Here is a 15,452-nt window from a genome sequence, read left to right on the forward strand (position 1 = left end):
CATGGCTATCACGTGACATCGCGTTCCACTCAACGCGTCCCATCACGTCTCTTCAAACCACCAACCCTCATCATCACCAACCAAAATGTCGGCGACAAATGCCGGTCCGTCAATCCCCTCCACCCAGGCGGCCAATCTTCTCTCCTCTTTCACAACATTCCTCACTCTAACCCTACACACCCTCCTATACCACCGGGCCCTCTACCCATCGGCAACCTTTCTCACCGCTCGTGCCCTCAACCTCCCTGTCCACCAATCCCGGCATCCAGGCCTCTGCACATGGATAAACGACTCTGTAGCCGCCGTATCAGCCCAGCTAAGAAAGGGTGCTGTCCGCCGCATAGCAGTCACAATGCACGCCGCAAAGTCGTTCGACGTCCTGGAGCGCTGGGTCTTTGACGTAGAAGCCTTTCCCGCCTGGGGCGACGCAGGGATGGAAGAGGAGCAAGAAGAGGAGGCATTCCTTGCTGCTGGCATCGAGGCGGAGGAGGATGACGAGAGTGTGAATTGGACGGATGTGAACGAGGCGTTGAGGGGGGCGCTTCGTCGTGTTGCTCATGCGGCTGAGATGATGCCTCCTCTTCCGGCGGGGAGCACGTTTACACTTGCTGTTGAGTTGCGTGACGAGGCAGCCGCCCCTATAAGCGTGAGTATACTGTGTCTGTCAAGTATGCTAGCTAATGTTATTCCAGCACCCACAACATTGGATCCCCTCTCAACCCAATCTTCAGCCACCAACCGACACGTCTCTTAACCAGGGCTCTTCACTCGGGGGCCAAAACACAACACCCATACGTTCAGTACAAGCTGGTCCCCTATTCTTTGAATGCTGGATAGAGCAAGGCGCGTCCTCGTCATGAATCTTTAAAACCTCACATGATACCCAAACAAAATATATCGTCATCATGACACTTCGTATTCTCTAAGTCCTCTCGCATAACATGACATCAAACCATTTCCCCGGGTCCAGATCCCAGACCAGACCCGGCCCAGCCATTACCGTTCGGCCCTGCTCGTTACTCCACCAGTCCAAGAGCCCTCCGCATAATATACAGCCCTTCCGGCAAGACCTGACAAACTCCCCGCCTCGTAATCGCAAAGATCCTTTTCAAACGCCCAAACAGCCTCCAAGTTAGCCCCCCAGAGGACAGCAGCGCCTACTCCGTCGTCCCCTTCAACGCCGCGCGCAGGCTCACCATCTCGCGCTTCAGTCGCGCGTTCTCCTTCTTCATTCGTGCCGTCTCCTCGCTCTGGTCGCGCAACCGTGTCATCAGATCTTCCTTTTCCTCCTTGCCCTTGCCCTTGAGCGCCTTGACAATCTTGCCAAGCTCTCCATTGAACTTTTCGTATAGTAATTCGTTCTCCGCCACTGCCTCTTTGTATAGTTGATCGATGGCCCGCACCTTGGCCTCGGCTGCCTTGACCGTGGTTTCCATGTCGTGCTGGATCGCATCGTGCTTCTCCTGTAGTTCCTGGACCGCCATGGGGATACGGTCTTCAAGCTGTCTCACAGCAGCACCCAATCGTCGCATATCAACAGAGTGGGAGCCCGGCGGCCTTGTGCTATTAACGCGGGCCATCTCTTCTCCAATCTTGGATAGCTCTGACTTGAGAGATGCATCCACCTCGTCGACCACCTGCTTCTCAGTGTTGAGACGTTCTCGGAGTTTCTGTGGCGATTGTAGGCGAAGTCTCTGTGTTCCTGGTCTTGATGGGCTGAAGCTCTGGCGGCGAGGTGGTGACTCAGATCCTGGAGGTGCTGATCGATATGGGCGCAATGTCGGAATGTTGGTTGATGATAGTGTCCTAGAATGCCTATGACCCTTGGTCGGCGACCCTGACTTGTTTGGCTCTTCCAGGGGTTCTGGTGGTGGACTCTGTGGGAAGGGATCTCCAAGGTTCTCCTTTTGCCTCGAGGTCCGCAACGTCTGAGCCACACGGGGACTCATTGGTATCCTAGACGGAGTCGTCGCCTTGGGGCTCGCGTTGACCTTCTCGGATGTCTCCTTTGCATCTTGCAGAGGCTGCGGCTCATCGTCGTCCAGTGACGCCGCTGCCATGAGGCTCTTGAGATCCGACAGTGAGCTGCGACGCTTCTTTCTCGGCGATCGCGGTGGCGGTCGTTCAGTTTCTGGTTCTCCAATCGTCTCCAACGTTCGGTGCGAGCTGCCGGGTCTCTGAACTTCATCAAACGCCCCTGCTATGGGCGGACGGTTATCCTTGGAGCCTGGTCTCCGCTGCAGCTTCTTGGGTAGTGTATTGTCATCGATGGACCTTGAACGGCCCAGCGATGCTTTGGATAGGCTGGCCGGTTCACCGGTGGCGGGGTTCCGGTGTTTGCTGAGCGTCCGCCAGACTGAAGACCGGTCATCCTTGCTATTCTGTCGCAATAGAGTATCGAATCCAAACTTGCGCCGTAGTGATGATGTGTTGGAGACCAAAGAGGGTGTATATGCCTTTCCACGGATTGCAGAATTGATCGACTCATATGCCGTGCTATCAAGATTGAAGCTGTGGTTCAAGCCAGGCTCCTCGAAGATACGATCACAGTCCTCCACGAGACGATCCAGCAAGTTGATGTAGTTCGGCGCCGTCCCATCATACACGAGCAACTCGGCAAATGCAAGTGTCAGGGCACCCCTATCACCATCGTTGCCGCACCCATCCAGCAGATCGGCCAACAGCTTGATAAGGGCAGTGAAAGCGCGGCGGTTTTGTGGTGCCATGTCCCCAAACAAAAAGTTGACAAAGTCGGCAAAATCTCCAGGCACTCTCTTGTTCACACGCGCCTGAAGGGTGTCGAGAGACTGCATCGACATGACTGGGCCCATTTGCTCAGCCCAAGCGATGCGCAAGAACTTCTCAAAGGCCACAAATATGACTTCTGTGCTCAGATCTGACACTGAGTCAAAGTCAAAAGGACTCTCGATGAGTCTGTTGTAGAAATCATTGACCGAGAGCTCATCAACCATGGAGCGGTTCAACAATGTGCGGCCAACGATAAGGCCCTTGCGGGACTGGAAAGCAGCGACATATCCCGTGAATGTTTGCTCCAACCGCACCAATGGGTTCTCGGGACGGTTTTCCTCTTGAGACACACTGTCCTTGCCCCCCTTTATAGAGCTCACTACAGATGCCTGGCTGTTGTTGCGGTGGATAGATGGCACCTGCTTGTGCTTGGACCCGATGCTCGCCGTATCAGAAACATGAGCAGAGCTGCCGGACCAGAAGCTAGAGAGAAGTTTGACTGGTGATGTGCCCAAGAATGATCGCGTCTTCTCAGCCCTGGTCCAAAGGGAAAGCCCGTGTAATGTTTTGGAGTAGTACGAAACAAGAGGCGCTGTCAATTGCATGTTGGAGACACTGTGCTGTGTGCTCAATAGCTGGATAACTGGGGCAAGTTAGTGTGCGTTCTGTTTGACTCACGATTGTGAAAATACTTACTTCGTCGTGACATGGTGGGCAGGAAATCCTCCAGGAACACATCATCCTGGAACTGCCTCCCGTTCAATCCAACAGTGAGCATCGAGACTCGCTTCATGTCGTTGGTCGAAACGTTGACTACAATCTCGACACCATAATGGCCCACTGGTGCTCCTTTAGTGCCCCTATCATGGTCGACAACCACTCGGATCGGGGCAGGCTCCTTACGGCCCTCGATCAGTTGGTCGGCACCCTCTTGGAAGATGGCTGCGTGTAGGCCCAGGTTGCTATCTGGCATACGCGCAGACCGAAGTGTCCATGTAGGATCTTCGCGCTCCTTCTCCGAGAAGCGTGCCTCAACGCGGGCTTTGACCACGTCCTCACCCCATTTGGCGGCCCTCGTCTCGTACAGCTCCTGCAAGAGGAAGCATCGCGACGTGACCGCACTGCTGATCCTATGCTCACCGGGGTGAACCCCCCTCATCTCTGATGTTGAAGTCATCCAGAAAAGCGTCCCATCTGCTGCCTCGGTGAATCTGACTTCTGACAGTTCGTGCCAACCCGTGAAGACGAACTCATAAGTTGCTGGGCCGCCTGCTGCATTGGTCATGGAAATGAGCAAGCCAGCTGCCGATGGCTTTTCGATTTCGCGCAAAAGGTCGCGACCAGTCATGGTACCACTCATCTTCTTGAGAATGACCACACAATCTGAAAAGAGAAGGAAGACACCAGACTTGTCTGACTGATTCATCATCGGCTGAAAGGGAGGTGCCAATTCGACAAAGTCAGCTGCAACAATGAGGCGCCCCTGAGGCTCCAGATCCGCTGGCCAGGCTTCAACCATATTTCGAAGTCGACTAGCAACATGCGGCTTGTCCGGTAGGGGTTCGTCCATGGAGCAGATATTTGTGATAATGTCTCGCGCCTTTAGCATGGGCTGCAGAGCGGGATGCGTTATGGGAATGCATCCAACAATCTGGTCGATTAGCAAGCTGTACCGGGGGAGTCGCTGCACGGGCTCGATCAGGATAGAGCGAATCGTCTGCTCACCAGCCTGAGCAACCCGCTGCTTGAAGCTCGACTGCTGGTCAAGAAAAGAGTTGAGCAACGAGGGAAAGTGCTGGCTGGCCTTGATATAATCCTGGTAGCAGTTGGTAAACCTGGGGAACCATTCCAGAAACAACCTCGCAATCGCCAGGGCACCGCTGGGATCCTTTGTACGGCCAAGTCTCGAACCCGTGAAGCTTGTGCCAGGTGTCTCCATATCCCGTGTGGCCTCCTCTTCCGTTTCGTCCATGATTCGCCGCATCTCCTCCATAAAGCCCGAGTTGACCTGTAGAATTCCATCCGCCGACTTGGGGAATAATCTCTCCAGTTCTTCTTCAGAGGGGCTGAGACTACCAGGAGGCCGTGCCGCGGCGCTCTCTCGGAAGTCAGCAGCGACATGTCTCACCAACTCCCTCACCTTGGCGACATAGCGCTCCTCTGTGTGTACCAACTCGGCCAGCTTCATGCGCAATTCCACCTTTTGGTCCTTGGAGAAGGATTTGCTGCGGTTCAGTGCAGAAGGCTTGGAGGGTGCCCTCCGCAGACGACTAGTCGGCAGAAAGACAGGGTCTCCAAACAACTTCACCAGAGGAGTGTATCCACCGTATTGCCGCAGAGTCGGGTCGAGAATGTCATCTTCATCATCGGGAACGTCTTCGAGATCGTCAGGCTGGAGCGGCACGATAGCTCCGGGCGGGAGCACGAGATCGAGATCGAGGTTGCTGATGTGTTGTGTCTGTAGGGCATCCTGTAGGGTCTCAATGATGTCTGCTGTGTGGTCGCTCGCGACCATATCCTTGACAATATCGGCGGCATGTTGTTCGCTGAACAGAGCGGGTGCGCTGCCCGGACGCCGGCCCCTCGTGGGGTAAAGGTTCTTTAGATATGCCTTCACACATTCCGGCAGCTCGGTGAAGTACTTGAACAGGCCAAAGGCGAGGGCACGGTAGACCTCGTCGCCCTGAAACTCGCGGGGCAGGAAGTGGACGACGCTATAGAATGCCGAGTTGGGCGAGATGGTGATACGAGGAAAACAGTGGAAGCCGGCCGGTGTGAAGACATGGACCTGGACACGGGAACTGTTGAGTGTATAGTTGGCGGTGGTCGAGGGGCCGTGGAAGATGAGGACAGGGAGATGGCCCAGCAAGGGGTCGACGGCTTGATAAAGAGTGACATGATCGGGCGAGAGGGCCAGATCGTCGGTAACGCGAACCATGGCGACGGCGACGGCGGCGTGTTGTCGTCACAATGGGTCGGGAGTTAGGCGACCCTCGCTCGAAGGGTGCGTGTGTGTTGACGTTGACGGGCGGTCTCGAGGTCGGGCCGCAGATGGGCGGGAGGGATTGAATTCGGGTCGGAATAAGAGCAGCCGAAGGAGGGAGTGAAGGAAAGAAGGAAGAGAGCGCAAACGAAAACGAGACCTCGCCTCCTCGTCACGCACACGCACGCTCGTCGGAATCAGACTCGGGCATGGGGTTGGGTTTATGTGGTTCGTGGGGAGGAAGAGCGAGGCCGGGATCAACAGTAGCAGCAGATGAGTAAAGGCGAGGGGAGCGGAAGGCGGGCGGAGGAGAGTGGGCCGGGGTCTGTGTCGCATCCAGAGTAAACATTGATGCGTCACACAGATTGATGTTGCGTCCGTCGGGTTGCACTCAACCATCAACAAACACACGTGACGGAGGATTAATTGTAAATAGAGGAGAGATAGATTCTACTCTTACTTGTTTTCGGCCGAGACAAATAGTTTTAACCTGCACCCATTCTGATACAATTTCGAGACTTGAAGCACCTCCCTCCGTTGGCCCAGACGACAGGGAAGGGAATCTTACATGCCCCAGCTCCACTACAAGCAAGCAACAAACAATGGCCCTGCCCTGACTCCAGCGGGCGGTCAAAAAATTTGATGGGGTCCATCGGGTCCCTGCGCGGGCGGCGTCGGTCGTCAGCGGGAACTCCCTTCCCTTTCAGCGCCTGACGAGGGCTGAATCTTAGGTTGGGGCGCCCCCCGCCCGCTCCCAGCCCCGGCACTAAAATTCCATCCATGCCCGCCCTGCATCCATCTTATCTCGACGCGTTCAGTTCATTCATGCATTGGACATCACGCGTTCAGCCACTTTGTTCTCGTCAATGGCTGAAACTTGATGTTGTAATTATGCATGATTCTTAAAAGTGAGCATCGTGTGCTTACTTTGCCAACTGTGTCTTGGGACTCTATAGCTTTGAAGACATTACAGATAGACTGGCCACAGATGTCAAGAGTAATACTATTATGTCGAGTTTTATATCAGCCTAATACAGGATGATCGCAAAGGGACCATTACATGTAGCTAGCATGAAAGATGATAGAGAGTACATGTACACAAACATAGGTACTGACCGAGACGCATCTAGATGGCCTCTGATTTGCCATTCAAGGTCATCTCGACAAGTAATAATGGAAGAGAAGCATGTTCATGTTAGCACATGGCGAATATGCATCTTGAAATATGTTCATTAATACCCGCTTTGTTTCTTGCTGTTGTTATCCCATCCATGTTCTACTCTGTACCCTCACACTATATGATCTCCCCTTACCCACCACGTTGCTAATAATAGCCCCTCACTCTGGCTTGGCGAGCATCGCGCTTTCACGTGGAACGAACCCCACGTCGCGTCTACCGACGTCACTTCAACTCCAAAATCCACCATCTCAAGTGCAACACTCGGCTCTAGAGCTCTAGCTCACATCAAATATTCCGTATACACAAGGCTGACCAGAAAATACGTCGCCATGTCTAGCCAATCTCGCGGGATCACCATTCAACATGCATCCTCCGAGACAAACTACCGTCTCATCGAGCTGCCCCCAGAGCTCCAGTCCCTCCTCGAATCCGACTCTGCTCCCGTGTAAGTAGACCTACAACTTTCTCGCTTCATCTGCCGTTTCCGATATTCATGCTAATGCTTTCAAGCCTGACACTGGAATCATCCGACACTTCTGCTCTTCTTAAAACCCCCTCCAAGACGTATGCTCTGCGCCAAAAGAACACCTCCAATGCCTTTATGCTCCTCTCCCCCACACCGTCGACTCCGGAGAACCCAGAGCAGGGCATCTCTATAGTATCTACCATACGAGAGACTGTAGAACTGGAAGTGGTTCCGGATAAAAGCGCTGGAACTTCAGGCGGAGCTACCAAGAGCCTAGGGGGGGCCAAGGGAAAGTGGCATGAACGATTTGGGAGAAACAGGTAGCAGATGCCCAACTTGGGACCTGTACGATGGCATTCACGAGAAATTGGAGGTAGCATGGCGTTGGGGTAGAAAAGTGATTAACTAGCAAAACTCTTACATGCGCATCGCCGGCGCCCCTTTCCCAAAAACAACCTGCCCATACGTCTTGTTCCTGTTCTGCCACGGGAGCAAATTAAGACGCTCAAAAGTGATCAACTTGTTACTGCACCTTTACGCCGTTTTCCTGACGTGTGCAAATCACTCAGGCGCGAATCCTTTCCGAATGATCGAACGTGCCATGCCGCCTATATGCACCTTGAGAGGCGTAAACGAGCGGCATGAGAAAACAAAAAAAAACACCTTTCATGTCTGGGACAAACCGAGATCCATCAACATGACGGTAAGAAGTCAGTATTGACTTCTTACTGGGGACCGCTACTGCTGCTGGTCGTTCTGCTGCTGAATTCCCTGGTCATCCTTTTCGACGGCGGCCTACTTTTCGATACGATCAAGTGACTTGATGTGGTCCATGGTGAGGAACTTGGCACGCTCGCCGACAGAGAAGCCGGCACTACAGTCCTCGATGGACATGCATCGGAGCTCGTGCTTGGACTGAGTAATCTGGGTCTCAGCATTTGTCGCGCAGCACTTGGGACAAAACAGCTAGATATAACTCGTCAGACGCGGTTCGGAGGCGAAAGGGACAGACTTACATGGGGTCGCTCTCCGTCGCAATGGATGAGGCGGTTCGTGAGGTACTCTGCAAAGCAACCCTCGCACTCGGAGACTCGGCCGCTAGCGATGGCCTGCTGAAGACTCAGGACATCTCTGTGACTGATACTAAGCGTGGATAGTCTCAAGCTCTGTTGGCGTTTGACCAGTCTAGACAGGGCGAGTTCCGCAACGAGATAGCCCTCAGTGGGATCTTGGGTCGAACGCAAAGTGACAAAAATACTCTTGTCCTCGTACCGTTTGTCAATGGGCGAGGGGTACTTCTTCGGCGTCCATGGGAGTGGTGCGCCATGAAACATATTGTTGGCAGCAATCTCCAAGGTCGCAATGTAACTCGGGTAGAGGTGGTTTTTGTGGTTCGACATAATCTCCACAAGGTTCTTCATGGGGACGTATGGAAAATCCCCGGCGAGGATTTTCTTGCTAGATCGGAAGTTAGCCCTAGGTCAAGCGGATAATATGAGGTACTTGCGTGAGTTCGAAGCCGGGACTACCAAGGCTTTCCGCTGGCCGACTGGGGTCGGTGCATTCACGCTGCTTGTCTCTCCATTTGTCCATTCCTTCCCCAGATTCTTCTTTGAACGTGGATATGATTTCCGTCTGCTCCTTGGGATACCCTTCTCCCGAGTTCTGTCGCTCGAGGATGTGGTTAATGACCTGCTCGGCCTTGTAGGCATGAGGCACGACGATCGAAGAAAGATATTCCAGGCAGATGTCAGGGAAACGATTCATGACCTGCTGAACACAGGCCTGCTTCTCAGCACCAAGGCGCTCGCGTCCTTCCGTCTCCATCGTTCCTGCTTTCTGATTAGTTTTCTCGAAGAGATGCTAAATACCTAGAGGCATGATATGAGAAGAGCGATGATTACTTACTGACTGTGTCGAACGTCGAGAGCGTCCGTCAAGCGCGTTCGGGGCGGAAGGGGGAGGGAGGGAAGATTTGTGGGAGCAAAGTTTTGGTGGTGATGGAAGATAAACAACGGGTGTTTTTGTGTCAAGTCAAGCGGGGACTCACCCAGTGACGGATGCCTGGATAGCAACCTGGATGGCTTGGGGGGCTTTTCTTCCAGTGTAGTGGGAGCTACCGGCAGAATGCTAGGCGGTAGGGTTCAGTTGGTTTAGAAGGGGATGGAAATCTGAAGCTCAGGTGAGGAAGCCCTGACAGTGTTCGACAATAGGAGCAGTGTTGGTTGCCCCGTGGATGGTGATCTGGCAGTGCCAGCGGCCGTCAGAGCGAACAGCGTATGCTGAGTGGTAGTGCCCTGAAATCAAATATGGAGAAATGTCAGGGCGAGGATTGCCTGGTGAAAGATAAGAAAACAAGGGCCATTCTGGTCCAATAGAGAACAATATGGCTGATCATAGTATCGTGATAGACCTGAGTGAGGCGTACAATGGCGCCTCAAAATGGATCATGGGCGTTTCTTGCAGGACAACGCGGAACTTCGTTGCACTTGATCCTCACAGGGGCTTTTTATACATATTCAGGAGCAAGATATGATTCCCAGAGCTGTAAATCACCCTCAAAGATGCCTCTTCAGCGTGGATGCACCCGAGTGCGCAAAGCAACTCAGTGATACTCAGGATAAAGGGTGCAAAATGAACGGCAGACTGTCGGGGCAGAGACGAAGAAGGAACACCAAGCAGTAGGAGCTAATTTTTAGAGAGTATTACGGCCGTGATGATGGTGATGATGATGTTTATTTGTTCTTGGTGTTGAAGCGTAGCAAGGCACAGTGATTTTCCCTTTCCCCCTAAGACATCGGGCGACGCAGGTACGACCCCTATGTCCTTCCCTCCATCTTCTCCATCCATTTTCACTCCACGTTGCACTCTTAGCACGGCAGGGACTCGTCAAATCGGCTGGTTTTGAAGGTTGAGAGAAGGCTGCTTCTTGGCCGATCGCTGGGGTTCGGTATGGGGGCTCGAGTCAGGGGGCGAACCGACATTGGGAAAAAGAATCAAAATCAAGAAATTTCCTATGACGAAAGTGTCAGCAAAGTGCACAATCGGTGTAGATGACCAGCCTCAGGTGAATGGAAAGCAGGAAGAGGTGTTAGTGGTCTGGCGATGCCACTGGAAATGCCCCGCGGTCAAGTCCACAGCACACCCGCGCCAGGGAAGAGTCGCACTGTTTTCAGGGCCAAACTGGGCCTCAGCAGCATTTCTGTCAATCTCGGATCGACCAGTGATCCATTCAGCAGACGTTGACAAGTCGAGAACTGGTATGAGACTCATGGGGTGGATTATGGATGGAGTAAGGGGGTGGCTCTAAACTCCAGCTTCTGCTATGCTCACAGGTAGTATGACGAGCAATACGCACATAATTGTCGACTCTAACCTCAGGCAGTCAAGTAGAAATGCCTCCGGGATCAGATGGCACCAGCAAGAAAAGTCAACCAAAGGAGGCGTGGATGAGTAGCGGACCTCCTACGACGGCAGCCCACCCTGAATATGACCTAAAACACCTTTCCAATGCCCCAAAGCAGTTCTATTCATCGTCCTCGGATTCAGCATACGAATCTGCGACTTCGTCATCATCGCCCTCGCCCTCGCCTTCTTCATTATACGAAACCACCTTACGCCCACTCCGCGTCGACCGTCGAGTTGCCGGCCCAGCAGAAACCTGCTTCTTCTCCACCTGTTTCCTTGGCCGTCCTCGAGGCCTCGAGGCTGGCTGTGGCGGTTCAGATTCTGCCTCGGATTCTACCTCAGTTTCTGGCTGAGGTTTTGGAGCTTCAGGCTCTCGAGGCTCAGAAGACTCCTTCTCAGCAGGCTCTGGATCAACAGGCTCTGGCCCAGCATCGACTTGCACCGGCCCATCGACCTCCATCACCAGCCCGCCATCGTCCTCATCGTCCTCATCTACAGCAGGAAAGAAAGCAGAGGTATGATGCGCCGGCTCTTCGACCTCTTCCTCTTCCTCTTCATAACCTTCTGGCAGGAAACCACCAGCCATTTCTTCATCATGAACGTGCGGTTGCTTCCTGATGCCTGTTGCATCTCGAGCATGCCCAAACACCAAGACTTGGTCGTCAATCTCTCCGTACTCTTGTCGAATCCTCTCCGCGATACGCATTCCCATGAGAAATCTACGCCATTGAGACAATGCTGCCTTTCTCCGCTTCTCGTCTTCCTTTCGTACGCGTTCCGCTTCGTTCTTCTCGAGCTCTGCCATAACCGTTTCGTGATTCTCCTCGGCAATGACGACGCCCTGGATGACGGGGACAGCCATACGATGGCCAAATTCAAAGTCTACAACTGCCTCAGCGTAGTCGATCTGGAGTCTTTTACAGACACGCATCGCGCCGCGGTAAGGAACATGTACTGCTCCCTGTGGGCACATGTGCTCAACAAACAAGTCGATGTTCCTGGTTCCCTATTAGTACCCCTGAAGCGAAAGGTCAGAAATAGATGCATACCCATATTCGTTCTTGGGAATAACACCGTCCTTGATTGGCGGCGGAATGATCCATTCAGTTTGTTCGTGGCTGTAGAGTCCTTGTAGGACCTTCTCTCCTGTGGCAGCCTCGGCCTCCATGATTTCGCGACGACGATTGATGGTTGCTGCGCGGTATGGTACTCTCTTGAGGGGCTGTTCCCCAGCAATTGGCGCCCTGCCCTGCTTGTGCCATGTCTCGGCGCTCTTCACATTCAGGACGTCGCTGCGAAGGAAGACACCTTCCTCCTCGATCTTGCCGCCCTTGCCCTTGGTTTTGAAGATCTTGACTGGCTTGGCCCCAGCCTTGAGAGCCTCCTCGCGTTTTAGATGTCGTTCCAGGACAAATTCTTTGGACTGCTTGTAGTATTGCAATGTCTCCTTGCCTTCCTTGACTTCTTTCTTCTCTGGCTTGGCAACCTTTAGGTCTGTGACATCTTCCATTTCGTCGACTTCTGTAATTGGATGCCTCTTGGTGCCACGGCGGTATCCAGATATTGCAGTCTTGAACCAGTCAAACTTTTCGTATCGCTTCACCTTTCCGTGACGGTTGTAAATCGGAACCTTCTCTGGCATCATTCTCACTCCCTTGGTACGCCCTGGAAGTAGATTCCGCTTGAGGTATCTGACGGTAACATCCTTGGCTGTTCCGTCTTGGGAGTATCCAACAATGTATGCCATGATCTGTCGAGCCTTGTCGGCTTTAGCACCACGGGGCTCCAACGACTCGATGAGACCTCGACTTGTTGCGACAATGTTTCTGGCTATAGCATCAACGGGAAGGTAGGTGTTAGTGACAGGGGACAGGACCTCTGTCCAGTAGTGCGGATAGTCCATGTCTCGATCAAACTGTTTCGTAGGAACAGGTATATTTCGGGGGGTGGCTTCCAGTTCAACCACAGACTCATCGTCGGTGTCCTTGTACTCGAGCTCCAGCTCATCAGAATCACTCGCGATTTCTGTCTTGGGCTTGGACTTTTTGGCCGGTTTCTTTGCTTTTCCACTTGTCGTTTTCGTAGTTGCCTTCGTTTCGCTTGTGCCTTTTGACACTTTCTTCTTGCTTGCTTTCGACTTCTTCTGACCCGAGTTGTCGTCATTTTCAGGCTCGGCATCTTCAAGCTTGTTCCAGCCAAATCCAAGAGTAGGGAGGTTCGCAACCATTCGTGCTTCCAAGCCCAATCCTCTGAGGAGCGCAGTGAATAACTGGGCGCCAACGTCTCGACTTCCCGTACAAGCTCGAGCACATTCCCGGAAACCCTCCAGGTCCTCTATCTTCTCCCCAAATTGCTCGGGATCATGAGGCTCAGCCTTGTGGGCTTTGGTAAGCCGGTCCAGCCGCTCAAGAGACATGTATCCCCATTTCCTCAGGCCTGGTGCTGACACGCGGAATCTCTGCCTCCACCAAGATGTCAGTACCCGCATAAGTCTGAAGAGCGGATCTCCGTGGCTCATATCGACAGCCCCTTCTTCCAGCTTCTGTGCCTCGGCGCCCCAATCTCGTGACTGTCTGTCTTGAGCTTTTTTGCCCTTTTCTTTTGTCTTGATATTTTCCTTTGTCGTCTTCTTGGGAGGTGGCTTCTCAAGACCGCTGTTGCGCCTCCACCGGTCCACCTCATCCCATAGCCTGGGTGGAAGATGAGAAATCATAGTAGCCTGGACCTCGGGATCGCAGAGCCAGGAGTTCCGGACGGCGTTGTGCCATAGAAGTAATAAGACATGAACGCAATGCGTAGCATGTCGGACCTTTCTCTCTCGTTTTGATGGCCCCTTCTTGTCAAAGGCATTCGTCAGTGAGATCCGAGTATCTCTAGTGAGAGTCAACTCCAAATCGCCAGATGGTACTGGAGCATCCGGTGTCGGTGCAGCTGGCGCCTCGACATCCTCGAACTCGATGTCCTCGTCTGTGGAGTCCTCCTCTTCTTTGTCCTCCGGATCCTTCGGCGGGACTACGTCCTCGAATTCATCATCCGAAAGCGATGTCAAAGAGCTTTCATCATCATCACTATCGTTATCCGCAAAACCATGCAGAACCGAGTTCGAATTCTTTGACGACAGAGGTGTCGAGGTCGCATCTAGATCATCATATAGGGTTGCTCTGCGCCGAGATGAGCCATCCTTGCTTCTTGCTGATTTTGATGGCCTTGACTCTCCTGAGGGCGAAGACTCGCGCAATCTCTTGCGCGGTACAACAGGAGGCATCCTATCTTTGGGACGTGAGTGGTTGCATTATTTGGCGTTCAGTGACAAAGAAAGTCAGGTACTGAGTACATCCGTCATAGATCGAGTCGCGAGATGGCAACGAAAGCACGTGACCTGATTAGGGGAAATGCAATTAAGCGCAAGGCCATTATACCAGCGCTATTAAGTATACGTGGACTAGGTATCATGAAATCCAAGAGCCCATAATTACATCGCCAAATCAATCTATCTGCCGTGTTTAATTGCATGATATCCTGGTATCGTAACTTCCATGCCCACAACGCCAGGCCATGCTTCTCTATCACAATACAAACTTCTCAAAATCAAGCTCACGCTTCAATCAAATCCGGCGTGGCAGGCCCAACGCCCCTTAACAAAACCACCGTGTTCCCGCTCTGTAGCGCTGTGCCAACCTTTTCGTTGAACTCTAAGATCCTGCCGCCCTCAACGTGAAACACCCGCAGCTTATCCTTTTCGTCGGAGCTCTGATTGTTGATGTTCTGCACCTGCAGACTCCTGGCTGCGGCGTCGAGGACCCGGCCTACCACCCAGTCCTTGTTGTAGAAGAATTCGCCCTTAGGGAACTTGGCCTTTGCCGTCTCCGCCTCGGCCTCCACGTAGATGTACACCCGCTTCTCCATGGGAACCTTGTCGTCGCCCTTGGCTGTCTTCTTGAGTTTGTTGACGGCGACTAGCCGGGCTGAGGCAGAGGTTGGCTTTGGCTTGGGGAGTGCCCGGCTTGCTTGCTCTTTCTTGGCCGTACCCCAGGCGCGGAACCTATCGAATGCCGACTTTGTCTTTTGGGCAACGTCGAACTGTACTGGGCGTGCTCCGATAGGTACTAGGTTCTTGCAGTCGTGGTCCTCCCCAAGTCGGTGCTTCAGGCAGTAGTCTCGATTACAAGTCTGACAGTGTACCCCTGGCGTCAAGGAGGTTCCGATCGTCGTCTTGCATTCTGGCGACGCGCATGGCTTCTGAGAAACCTTGTCCCGTAGAACCCTGCCCTGGCCGATGGATGGTTGTGCCAGCTGCTTAAGCCGCTTGCGCTCTGCCCAGGCACCAGCATCTGTACATTTGTGCGAAGTCTCGGATCGGTGGTCGAGGCAAAAGGTCTTTCGGCAGGACTGGCAGAAGAAGGGGAGGAAGTCGAGCTGGTTGCAGTATTCGTATTCGCAGTGCTTGCCGATCAGAGTGGCATCGTTCTTGTCGTCCATCTCGACGTAGCTCGTGTCTGGAGCTTCTGGTGTTGATGATGACGCCATGATGAAGGTATACCGCGATTAAAAAGGTTGAGGCGATCGCGTGAGGTCTAGGCAGAGGTGTTGTCGCAAGTTTGGTTGGGAGGATGACAGATGTTAAGGAGGCGGCGAGGAAGCGTCTGGAAGGGTCCGTGTCTAGCCAA

General features: G+C 53.2%; 5 protein-coding genes across 5 annotated transcripts; 2 read left to right on the top strand and 3 right to left on the bottom strand.

The window, feature by feature from the left end:
* Positions 1 to 85: 85 nt before the first annotated feature.
* Positions 86 to 860, top strand: NCS57_00228900 (HORMA domain-containing protein; the record flags this gene model as incomplete). The annotated part of the gene is made up of 2 exons (XM_053052322.1): positions 86 to 646; positions 693 to 860. 2 exons carry the CDS (start codon positions 86 to 88, stop codon positions 858 to 860), a joined length of 729 nt encoding a protein of 242 aa, XP_052917568.1.
* Positions 861 to 1,157: 297 nt separating this feature from the next.
* NCS57_00229000 (uncharacterized protein) lies at positions 1,158 to 5,686 on the bottom strand (the record flags this gene model as incomplete). Its single annotated transcript, XM_053052323.1, has 2 exons — positions 1,158 to 3,391; positions 3,445 to 5,686. The coding sequence occupies 2 exons, from the start codon at positions 5,684 to 5,686 to the stop codon at positions 1,158 to 1,160; spliced, it is 4,476 nt and encodes a 1,491-aa protein (XP_052917569.1).
* Positions 5,687 to 7,144: 1,458 nt separating this feature from the next.
* On the top strand, positions 7,145 to 7,701 carry NCS57_00229100 (uncharacterized protein; the record flags this gene model as incomplete). Its single annotated transcript, XM_053052324.1, has 2 exons — positions 7,145 to 7,356; positions 7,422 to 7,701. The coding sequence occupies exons 1-2, from the start codon at positions 7,241 to 7,243 to the stop codon at positions 7,699 to 7,701; spliced, it is 396 nt and encodes a 131-aa protein (XP_052917570.1). The 5' UTR covers positions 7,145 to 7,240.
* A 471-nt stretch (positions 7,702 to 8,172) lies between these two features.
* NCS57_00229200 (uncharacterized protein) lies at positions 8,173 to 9,204 on the bottom strand (the record flags this gene model as incomplete). Its single annotated transcript, XM_053052325.1, has 3 exons — positions 8,173 to 8,343; positions 8,394 to 8,835; positions 8,885 to 9,204. 3 exons carry the CDS (start codon positions 9,202 to 9,204, stop codon positions 8,173 to 8,175), a joined length of 933 nt encoding a protein of 310 aa, XP_052917571.1.
* A 1,699-nt stretch (positions 9,205 to 10,903) lies between these two features.
* Positions 10,904 to 15,312, bottom strand: NCS57_00229300 (AN1-type domain-containing protein; the record flags this gene model as incomplete). Its single annotated transcript, XM_053052326.1, has 3 exons — positions 10,904 to 11,783; positions 11,835 to 14,051; positions 14,384 to 15,312. 3 exons carry the CDS (start codon positions 15,310 to 15,312, stop codon positions 10,904 to 10,906), a joined length of 4,026 nt encoding a protein of 1,341 aa, XP_052917572.1.
* Positions 15,313 to 15,452: the final 140 nt, after the last annotated feature.

This window comes from Fusarium keratoplasticum, chromosome 2 (assembly GCF_025433545.1).
Source record: "Fusarium keratoplasticum isolate Fu6.1 chromosome 2, whole genome shotgun sequence".
NCBI lineage: Eukaryota > Fungi > Ascomycota > Sordariomycetes > Hypocreales > Nectriaceae > Fusarium > Fusarium keratoplasticum.